The sequence below is a fragment of the Cynara cardunculus genome, assembly GCF_001531365.2.
Source record: "Cynara cardunculus var. scolymus isolate 2C chromosome LG 3, CcrdV1, whole genome shotgun sequence".
NCBI classification, from domain to species: domain Eukaryota; kingdom Viridiplantae; phylum Streptophyta; class Magnoliopsida; order Asterales; family Asteraceae; genus Cynara; species Cynara cardunculus.
The window spans coordinates 6,305,156-6,317,038 of NC_037530.1; the positions used below are offsets into that span (position 1 = coordinate 6,305,156).

The 11,883-nt window shown below is 32.6% G+C and overlaps 1 protein-coding gene across 1 annotated transcript; it reads right to left on the reverse strand.

Moving 5' to 3' along the window:
• Window positions 1-6,019: 6,019 nt before the first annotated feature.
• Window positions 6,020-9,238, reverse strand: LOC112510299 (zinc finger protein CONSTANS-LIKE 2-like). Its single transcript, XM_025115658.1, has 4 exons — window positions 8,944-9,238; window positions 7,726-8,163; window positions 7,472-7,573; window positions 6,020-6,323 (listed from the first exon to the last, which is right to left on the reverse strand). Exons 1-4 carry the CDS (start codon window positions 9,016-9,018, stop codon window positions 6,231-6,233), a joined length of 708 nt encoding a protein of 235 aa, XP_024971426.1. The 5' UTR covers window positions 9,019-9,238; the 3' UTR covers window positions 6,020-6,230.
• Between the last annotated feature and the right edge of the window lie 2,645 nt (window positions 9,239-11,883).

The following is an 11,883-nucleotide window of genomic DNA, read 5'->3' on the forward strand; positions in this document are numbered from 1 at the left end:
TTTTGGTACACATAGTCCCGCCAAGTTTTGTTATTGTGGTTTTGTTTTTTAAAATCAAAAGTAAAAACCCATCGTCATAAATTCATTATTTTATTTTATTTATTTATTTTTTTAAATGATAAAAGAGATGAGGGTGAGAGGCGAAGCAGAAGCCACGACAAATACAATTGCTGCTGGAGACAAAGCTTTAACTGATCGGTCTTTTTGTGAAAGCTCCCTGTGCTCAGTTGATCAAAGCCATAAAAATCTTGTCTTTTTTTTTGGTGGATGATAAATGGTTGCACCATGATTTGTTGCTGTCCATATTCATCAACTTTTTTTGGTGGGAAAAGGGCACCTGAGCCTTGCCGGAGGCTCGCCGGAGCTTTAGAAGCTCTGACCATGTTTTGGTAGGTTCAAGGAGATTTAGATGTAGGAAGATGTGGGTGTGGTTCCATGAGCTTGGTGAAGTGTGTTGGTTCTATATATGGCAAGTGATGTGGGTTATGTAAGTAGAGTCAAAGGGTGTGCTTTTTCTTTAGATTCATGGTGGTATGGTATCCTACACTCTTTTAATGAGGCATGCTATTGTAGTTTTTCAAAGATGGAGTGTCACTTTACCAAACGTTTATTCGGGTAAACGTTTACCGAGTTACATTACTTTACCGGATGAATATGATAAGGGCTAAGAATCTTATCTGATAAGAACGGGACAAGGACCAAGAGTTTTATTCGGTAAGTGAGGGCGATGACTCTTACCATGGTAAGCGTTTACCGGGTAAATTGTTACACGTTTTGGTGAACTAAAATCTTATCTGGTAAGTAAATGATAGTGTTAAATTTTACCGGTAAGCACTTACCGAGTAAGTGTTTGGTAAACGGCCAAGGAGTTTAATTCATCCGTTAGTTGATAAACTAATCATTTTAATAAAAATTAATTGATAAATTAAATGACAATTTAAAATGATATATGTTAAAAAATTAATTAGAATTATATAAGAAGAATAACTGGAAAAAAGGACCGGAGGGTTTGTTAAAACATGGTTAGTTTTTTTAAAACGTTAGTTTATGACTAACAAATGGAACTTTTTTATAAGCTCGTAAATAGGCTTATTTTATGGTTGTGAAACATGTATCTACTCTGATAAAATTTATCTTGCATATGATTAGGTCTGTAAACGAACACGAACGAATGTTTGTTCGTGTTCGTCCGTTTAACTTAATCGAACAAACAAATAAATAAGAACAGATGTATGTTCGTGTTCGTTGATTTAATTTAATCGAATAAACGAACAAACACGAACGGTAAACGAGATTAATTTGTTGTGTTCATGTTTGTTCGTATTCGTTTATGTTCATTTATTAAAGTGTTAAACGAACGAACGCAAATATATTAAAATCAACCACCATTACCATCATTTCATTTCTAAAATATACATATAACAAAATAAAAAATCGGGTAAATAAGAGAGATAAAAAAGAAAATTCTAAAAATTTAATTTAATCAACAATTTACATATTAATATCATAATATATATAATATATTTATATATATAAACGAACATAAATAAACAAAAGAATGAGACCATTGTTTATATTTGTTCATTTAATTAAACAAACAAAAAATATTTATTTATTTATTAAATAAACGAATTTTTCATTAAACGTTCAATTCATTTACAACTCTCCCTAATTAATGATTGAATTGTGGTACGATACTTGTTTCGGTACGTAGTTGGGAGAGTATATGAAAACTTTTATAGTTTTATTGAACTTAGTCAACTTCTTAAAAAGTCAACGATTTGTCAGGAAATTTGAGGCTTTTATTTATAATAAATTTTATTTTAAAATAAATATATTCAGCCAGGCGAAACCCGATTCAGTTTTCAGAAAGGCTGAGACCCAACTTGGCTGAATGGCTGATCCAGCCCAGCCCAGCCCAGATGAACCCGTACTAGGCCTGCCAACTTTCATCAACAAAAACCAGTTCAGTTCATTCAGATATACAAGCCCATCATCATAACTCATAAATAAATAACTAGAAGGTCGTTCGTGCAATGCAACGAGATATGTATTCATTTTAATGTTTTGCTTTATTTTGTCTCTATTGATATAATACGGTTTATGTGGTTTTGAGAAAGATGATGTTTTTACTGTTAAATAAAAATAAATTTAAAGATATCATAAAAATTTGAAAAAGTATATTGATATTAATATCAAATTAAATTTTTTTAAAGTTCTCGTTTTTTTTTTGTATAATTTCTTTAATTCTATTTTCTATTATAATTTAATTTAGGTTTAATAACGAAATAATTTATTTTGGATTAACAATATAATTTTTATAAAAAAGATAACGATTCTGTTAGAACTTAAAATGAGATGTTTATCTTGTATTTGATTATGTTTATCTACGGTTAGTTATACGAATTTAAAATTGAAGCTTTAATAAGTTGTACTTACGCACAATTTACTTGTAATATTAAATTTTAAGTATTATACATTAATTAACAGTACTTCATGTATAAATGATGGTTTTTACGAGTTTTTGTCAAATACTTTATAATATAGTATAGATAACTTCCAAGATTTCAGATAATATCTACCAAATAAACAAACGCAAATTGTATAAAAATACAATATTAGATTCATATTTTATGTATCGTACTTTTAAACTGTCGTTTTATCAAACAATTAGGTACAACCTGGTTACATTTTGAAAATACATAAAAACGCAACTCGTTTTAATCGGATTCTTATTTTATGTAACATACTTCAATCTAAATGGTTGATATATATATATATATATATATATATATATATGGGCTTATTTAAGGGAGAACTGGTTAGTTTGTGGTAACCGTGAGATCCAATCTCAACCACAAATCAATAAATAAATTAGAAAATTTATAATTTTGGTAATTTTTAATTAAAATTTTAATGCAATGACATTTTATGTATTGTCTCTCCTCTCTCCGTCCCCATCTTCAGGCCACCGTCCTCCGGTGATACCACACTGTGATACTCAAGCACATATAAGATGCATTGTGATACCACTGTGTTACATATCCGATCGACCCCCACAAACGACCACATTGTGATACCCAATCACATATAAGATGCATTGTGATACCAATGTGGTATCACCAAGAACGATGGCCGGAGGCCGGGGGACGGAGAGAGAAAAGAGGAGATAGGAGAGATGAGAGAAAATACCTAAAATGCCCTTGTATTAAAATTTTAATTAAAAGTTACCAAAGTTATAAATAACCTAATTTATCTATTGATTTGTGGTTGAGATTGGACCTCACGGTTACCACAAACTGATCAGTTCTCATTTGATTAGGCCCCTATATATATAATATTTTTTTTTATCTCAAGTTGTTTGTTATCTGATTGTCTTGTTCTCATTTATTCCAATGATCATACATTTGAACAAAAAGAAACTATGACAAACACCATTATTAATGTTGAATTTGTAAAAAATCATCGTATAGCATAAAGTCAAGCACTTCCATTTCAAGACAACTTCCTTTGACTAAAAGGCTTGTAGATACATATTGTTTTTAACAATCCAAACCTCAAAAATCATTAACCACATCTCATTTCAATTTTTAAAGTGAAAATGAAGTGCTTATCCAATGACAACAATCATCCATTAACTTCAAACCAACAATATGCAAATTCATCAGACCCTCCAGCTTGAGAGCCATGACTTCAACAATATATGATGCTGCAACACATTTATCAGTTGAAAAATCTCTATCCACCAAACCCTTTTTAGCATTTACATAACCATGCAGCAAATTTGAAACTGAGACAAACAAACAGTTTAGCAAAACACAGAACCAATAACAAATTTTAATCCATTGAAGCAAAACCTGATGGCAAACCAAGCAAAGTCAGTTGAACCAAGAGCTGTTGAAACCAATCTCACCACTGATAAGCGTTTAGTAAACGAACTTTAGTATATGTTTACCAAGCAAAGTCAGTTGTGTTTTATGCAGGTGGCACAAATGTTGTTAACACTACCATACTCCTTTTCAAAATTGGGAATGACATTAGGGATTGTTCTTCAGATTTTTAATGGGCTTCTTGGCAGCTGGACTGTTTATCTTATAAGTGTGTTGTATGTTGAGTATAGAAGCAGGAAATAGAAGGAAAATGTTAATTTCAAAAACCATGTTATACATGTATATGTGCTTATTCAATTTGATTTGGTTCCTGAATTGTTCATAACTTAAACCAAACTAAATCCATAAACAAAAAACTTAATAATATTATTTTTATTGGTAGCTGTTTGAAGTTCTTGATGGATTGTTGGGGCCTTACTGGAGAGCAATAAGATTAGCATTCAATTGCACTTTTCTTCTCTTTGGCCCTGTCATACAACTTATAGCTTGTGCAAGGTATGTCTTTGTTTTTTCACCTAAAATCCATCAAATATATTACTGGGTACATCTTTATCTTTGGAAAGTTGTTGGTTTCATATTGATGAAGATATGATTTGTTGATGGTGATTTATGTGGAAAATGACAGCAACATTGTGCATGTTGTGCCACCAATGTCTTCATTCCTTCATTCGACAACTACAGGATTTGGTCTTTTCTTGGCCTTGGCATGACCAGTTACACTGCCTGGTACATGGCCATTGCAGCTTTAGTCCATGGCCAGATACACTTTCTATTTTTCCATAATCTGAATGAAGTGCTATATATATATATATATATATATATATATAGACACACACACACACACACACATTCAGACCTCAAGAATTATATACGATTCCAATGCCTGATGTACAAGTTCTCGTAGCATCATTGCTCAAGAATTTCTTGGTTGCTAAAAAGGTCCAGTTCTTGGATGAACAAAATCTTCATGAACCAATTAGTTTTATCAATTACCATTCTCATATTATATATTTTCTTTTAAAACCCATTAATTTAAGCTTACAATGAAACTACTGTGATTTTCTTGGGATTTTTCCTTTCTTGGCCAAAAATTGGATAAAATTTACACCAACAAAGAAAGTGCAAAACCAAATAAAAAACCACATGTAAACAAAATGATTCGAGAACACAGTGTAAACAGAAATAGACATTAAAGTTATGCAAACCAAATAATTACCGGATTGAAGGTTGAAGGAAGATGGATTCGAGAACACATTGTAAACAGAACGAATCGAGAAGACAGTGTAAACAGACAGATTCGAGAACACAATGTAAACCAAATATTCGAGAACCTACAAAAATATTCGAGAACACATGTCGGATTTCGATTAAGATCAGTGTAAACAGAACCCTAAACTTGAGAACACAATTAGATTTGTGTAAACAGAACTCTAAACTAAACTTGACCCTAAACGATTAGTGTAAACAGAACCCTACACGATTACCTGGAAGATTGAAGAAGATGACGATGGAGCGGTGGAAGTAATTGAGCTTTAATATATTGATGATTCGAGTAGAGAGAACGATGAATCGTTGTCTTGGGAGCGAAGGGGAGCCTGAATTGTCGTCTTGGGAGCGAAGGGGAGCCTGAATCGTCGTCTTGGGAGCGAGGAAGCCTGAACCGTCATCTTGAGGGGGTTGGGGGGGAAGGTCGTCTTGGGGAGTCCGTCTTAGACTGCAGGAAACTTAAAAGTTTTCTGAAATATGCTTAAAAAACAAGTATTTTGGGTTTTAGATATTGTACCTTTTTAAGACTTTTTTCAATATGCTTTATAAGATAGTATAGATAGATAGATAAGGGTATTTTGGGTATTTATAATTTTAAGACTTTAAGACTTTTAGTGAATTTGCTTAATAAGGTAGTATATATATATAGGTTTGTATGGTTTGTACAAATGAAAGTGGTTTTCATTTGATCGCTCTTCTCTCTCTTTATATATATATATATATATATATATATATATATATATATCACATCAGAGGTACCTAAGTGATGGTTTCGAAAGTAAGTCATATATTTTGTATTTTCTTGCAATTTGTCCGATAATTGAAAGAAACATCAAATTGACACAAATGACAAAACTTTCATGTTTTGCAACACAACTCGGATTCAAAGATTCCAACATACTTTTAGTGCAAACAGTATCTTCGTCAACAAATATTTACCACAAAATAAACATCTGAGGGACGTATACATATATTAGCAAGGTATAGCCGTGTTGAGAATTGGATTATTGGTTCCGACTGTTGTATCTTTGTTTTTCCGATGACAGCTCATTCCTAATAATTAAAAACCTTTTATTACTTTCTCATCAAGATATCGGTTTCTTCTGTCTTGGCAAACCTTCCTCTGATCCGTGGCTGACCGTCTGCCAACACCTTCCTGCAAGCGTACTAACACCAAAATACAGTAATAAAACAACTTCAGTTTGATGCATTTTTTTAATGAAGTGTTGTATTCGTTTTTTTATTGGACACTTATTGTTATAATAATTTATTTTAAATAATGTCATATAAAATACTGATATGATACTTTATTTTAAAACTGTTTTAAAAAAGTTGTTAAGTTGCCAAAAAAAATGTCTTATCAACTCCCTCCCTCGATCCCAAAATAACTTTCCACATTTTTGTTTTAACTAGAATAGTACTTGCGCAATGCAGCGAAATAAATCTCGATTTAATGTTTAGTTTTTATTTTGTCTCTATCGATACAATACGATTTTTATGTGGTTTTGAGAGATCAGTAATGTTTTTATTTTTGAACGATTTAATAAATCGATAATAGTATCAAATTAACTATCTAATAGTTCTCGTTTTTTTGGTGTAAATCTTTAATTTAATTTAGATTTAATAACAAAGTAATTTATTTTTGGTTTAACAATATAATTTTTTATAAAGATAATAATTAAACATTTTGTTAGAACTCGATGATTATCTTAATTATATTTTAGATTTTCAATATTTAAAATAGATGTTTATCCTGTATTTGATTATATTTATCAGCAGTTAGTTACAAGAATTTGAAAATAGAGTTTTAATAAGTTGTACATACGTAAAATTACTTGTAATCTTAAATTTTAAATAATATGCATCAATAAACAATACTTCATGCATAAAAAATGGTTTTTAAAAGTTTTTGTCAAATGTTTTATAATATAGTATAGATTTGTCCCAAATAACAATTTTGAAAAGTAATTGTCAACTTTCTAAATTTAGCCTTGATTATGATATCTAAGAAATTCATTAGTCCCTTTGTTATTACTACTGATAAATTGACAATGGATTAATTAAAAAATGTAATAATTACATATTTCTAAAATCGTGTGCGTTTTTCAACGAGAACATTTTATTTTGTGACGGAAGGAGCATTATAGCACCATTACATATGATGCACAATTGTTTGATCCTATGAACTTAAGTCTTATAAAGCATTCTATTAGGACATTTATATATAGTCAACGTCCTAAAAAGCCGATTTTGTTACGGTGTATGTCAAACATGGACATTACGCTTACGGGAGTGATAGAGAAAAGATTTTGTACCTTGATTTTTCTACCGAAATTCCTCTTTGTCTTCTTATCCCTGTATCTCGAGAGCTTCTGCGAGCGGGTTTCGGCGGTTTGATGATCACCGATAAGTTGAAGCTGCCAAACATGAGAATCCCAAACCTCACATTACCGTTAGTACGAGCATCATAAAAGAAAACTACGCTCAACGAGCCTGCGTTATCCTGATCTACTTCTACTTAACGGGCCTAGACTCATATGTAAACACGAAAACTAAATAAAAATCGAACCTTTATGTATCCTTCACTGGACACCCTTCGCATACCACGAACCTCCTTCAACTCGATTTCATTAAAATTCACGCAACTCGGCCTAATTTGAGCCCCATCCACCGAGCCTAAACTGATGGAGGTCGCACTTTTTGTGATGCTTTCCGGCGGATGCAAACTTTCTTCCATATCGTCTTTTGTCGTTGGGAATTCGAAATTTAAGACTTCTGAAGGAGACGATGCTTCGTTTGCCAATATATATTTATATTCGAAAAAGGGATTGCTTGGGAAATCGTCACTTTGAAGAGATTCGTGTGAAACGACTTCTTCACCACACAAGATCAATGACATGGCAGACGTCATATGATCGAGGGTAACCAACGGTTGTTCGATTATTGGTTCTGGCGCTTTGAAAAGATCCCCTTCGCCCCCAAGGTCATAATCCGATACGGTGGAGATCTAAACCAAGCAAACCGAATAGAAATCACTAGAAACACATCATACGATCAAACAAATGTGCAACTACGAAGAAAGTAAGCACACAATCCGTTTCAAGAAAACGGACATCGAGTGTTCATAATGCCAACGGTATCTACTATCCATGAAACTTGACAAAAAGGGTGACCGCGGTGCACCTCCTTTCCCTGCAAGAGTCGTGAGGAGATCTATTCGTATATAACCTTCTGCTCGCGGATTTGCAAAGAGGCCGTTTCCAATATTAGAACCACTACAACAAAATCAGCTTTATAGAACAGTCAGATATGTCTATTTTTTGTTCAAATGTCAAGTTATAGGACGAAAAGAGGCCGTTTACCAAACACTTACCCGGGTAAGCGCTTACCAAGTCACATTACCTAACAGGATGAATTTGGTAAGAACCAAAAATCTACCCGGTAAGAGCGAGACAAGGACCAAGGGTCTTAACCCCGTAATCCAAAACTTGCCCTTGTCTATGACCTTCAGATTGGGTGTGACCCTGGTGCACCATGACCACTTGACCACTTGACTTTGTAAAAAGTGGGTTCAAACCACTTGAACTCAGAGCGATTAAACAATTGAGATGGTTATTCTGGGACGGAACCAACGTTTTCTAATGGATTTTAACCAAAACACAGACAAGAAAGTCAAGATTAAATTGCTAAAATAAGACATAAAAACAAGATGTCAAGAACCCTAATTACCAAATCACATTTCATAAGGTCAAACCCAGAAGTCAAAGATTTCCAAAAATGAGATTACCAGGAAAGGATTGGGCTTCTGTGAGTGATACAAATCATCAAAGCATTGATCATCTGGTGAGAAATAATGGAACATTGTGGCCAAGATTTTCTTTAGTTGACCAAAAAAAGTCAAAACCCCTGTTCTTCAAGCAAGAGAGGATGAAAGCACCTGGTTGGTTGTAAATGGAAGCCAAAAAGCCTGATCAGATGGGTACTACTTGATTAGCGGAAGGTACAACACTCCACTGCACAAAAGTAATACAGAGGCAGAGGCAGAGGAGAAAGATTGATCCCAATGGGTTTTGATGTTGCCACTTCTTCTTCTTCTTCTTCAATTTATATGGGAATGAACAGACATTTTAGACTTCACTTCTTTTTTTTCCGACTCCAGATTCGTTTTTTGAGCCACTTTTCTTAAATAAAAACATTCATGGTTCTTTTTATTAACCACGATATCTAATCCGTTATGCAAACTGATTAATTTTAGGACGACCACTTATTTTACAGGTAGTCCGAAGTCACCGTATTTGGACATCCGTGGTCATAAAAGAACTTTTATTCCTCCTTGAATTTAAACCTGAAATCTTCAGGCATTTTTAACCTCAAATCAGTCAGATACCACTCTTAGTGGTAAATAATAACATTTTTTTGCAAATATTAGGAGGTAAATACCCAAAAAAAAAAAAAAACCCGATGGAATTTTTTTTAGAGATTAGGTTTTGATATTTTTTAAAATAAATAACTTTTTGTATTTATTAAAATTGAAAAAACAACAAAATATTATTAACCAAAATAAAAAAGGAATAGTACCATTTTTATTGATCGTTATTCATTTTTAACCATAAGGGTGGTGTTTGATTGGTTTGAGCTTGGCTCCAAAGATCAAAAGTACCAGGAGATCTCAGGTTCAAATCCAAGAAGAAATAAAAATCCCCTTGTGACCACGGAGGTTCAAATGCGGTGACTCTGGACTATATGCAAAACAAGTGATCGTCCTGAAATTAATGAACTTGCATAGCAAGTTGAATATCCAGGTTAATAAATAAAAAAGTTAATAATTATAATTTTTATATTCAAATAACAATCACATGGGTTATGACCATTTGATTGCCATTGAATTTGGAGACAAAAAAGATGATCAGTAGTTTGTTTTTTAATCTGAAAAATAAAAAATGTCCAAAAGAAATTGTATATTTCTTTTGTCTTATCGTAAATAATTGTATTTTGCCACTGAATAAGTTGGTATATCGAGAGATAAATTATATATTTATTTTCGTTTTATAATAATAACAGTTTATTCGTTCAAAACAAATGTTTTAAACGCAGAAAATATGAAAGTTCATCAGGTTTTTCCGGTTTCAGTAAATTCAATGAATTATTTGTTTGATTTCAGTGAAACCGTCTTTTATAATCCGGTTTAGCAGGTTTGACATCAAGTGACCAATCTAAATCGTTATTACAGTTTGGTTTATGATTTAAGGGTTAAATCGTTTAAACCGCACTGCAAACATCCCTAATTAATAAACTGATTTAATTGTATAATTCAAAATGAATATGGCAAAGCAATGACTCAAGTGCTTCCTTATCATGTTTATTATTTTAGTTAAAGTTGATTGTAGGTACCACTATTACTGCTCCATGTACCACTTCAAATGATTGAATGGTAAACTTTATTTCACCAAACCCCCCAACAATATTTTAAGTTTCATTTTTTTTATTAACATGGATATTCAACCCGTTATGCGAGCCGACTAATTCCAGAACGTCTACATGTTTTATAGATAGCCCAGAGTCACCGCATTTGAACCTCCGTAGCCACAAGGGGATTTTTTATTACTTCTTAGATTTGAACCTGAAACCTCCTGTTTAAGTTTTATTTTTGGTTTCTTAATACAAAGATTTTACTTTTTCAAATATTAAACTATATAAATGTTTGGTTTTTCATCAAAATATATATATATTATTCTTAATATAATGTATTGAAAGTCAACCACAAGGGTGGTGTCCGATTGGTTTAAGCTTGGACTCCAAAGGTCAAAAGTGTCTGGAGGTTCTAGGTTCGAATCCAATGAGGATTAAAAAAAAATCCCCTTGTAGCCATGTAGGTTCAAATGCGGTGACTCTGGGCTACACGCAAAGCGGATAGTTGCCCTGTAATTAGTCGGCTCGCATAGTGGGTTGGATGAACACCTTCAAACCACCCTTCTAAAAAAACTATTAAATGCAATTTATCTCCATTAAAACACAAAACTCTAAGAGCTACTTCACACATCTTTTAGAGGCCATAAAGAGCAGACCTCTAAAGATAGAGGTCTCCTTCAAACATGACCTCTGTTTTGGTGTTTTTATTGATGGGTTAAGTTTGATTTGATGCATATTTCAAGATAGATATTTGATTAGAATAATTAGTTGTTTATTATTATTTTTTTTGTCGATTAATGACAATTGGTAACGTTTGTTTTTAGCCCGTAAGATTCTTTTATTTTGTTACTATGTATTATCGTTTTCCTCATTTATTTCAATCACGTATTATTTTACTCGATAAAGCGAAACACGAATGCACGTTCATTGTCTGTTGATAGGTTGTATGTACTATTAACTGATGATATGTGATGTCACTCTTGACACCGTTACCAATTTAATGTACATGATAATATGACAACAAACTGATAAAAAGAAATACGCATTTGTGATGTATCAAATTAGTACCGCAATCAAGTGGCATACTGGCATGAATCAATCAACAAACATGTTAAAAAATTGTACGATAAATCGGTCATCTTGAAACCAAGAAAACATATGAAAGAATTAGTATAATAATAAAATCTCGATATTTTTGGATGGACCTGGTCGATCCTTAACCGTTACAGAAATTGAAATTGGCCTAAATTGGTTATTCAGGCCTGGGTCAAATCGTGACCGGTCAAAACCGCCCATTTCCTACTTTTTTTTTTTCCTT

What these genes read in the sequence shown, in the direction of transcription:
- LOC112510299 (XM_025115658.1), bottom strand. Translation starts at nt 9,018, where the DNA reads ATGTTCCATTATTTCTCACCAGATGATCAATGCTTTGATGATTTGTAT. An exon ending in AGAAGCCCAATCCTTTCCTG is followed by an intron (nt 8,164 to 8,943) that starts GTAATCTCATTT and finishes TGCTTGGTTTAG; the next exon opens with ATCTCCACCGTATCGGATTA. An exon ending in CCAGTGAAGGATACATAAAG is followed by an intron (nt 7,574 to 7,725) that starts GTTCGATTTTTA and finishes CATGTTTGGCAG; the next exon opens with CTTCAACTTATCGGTGATCA.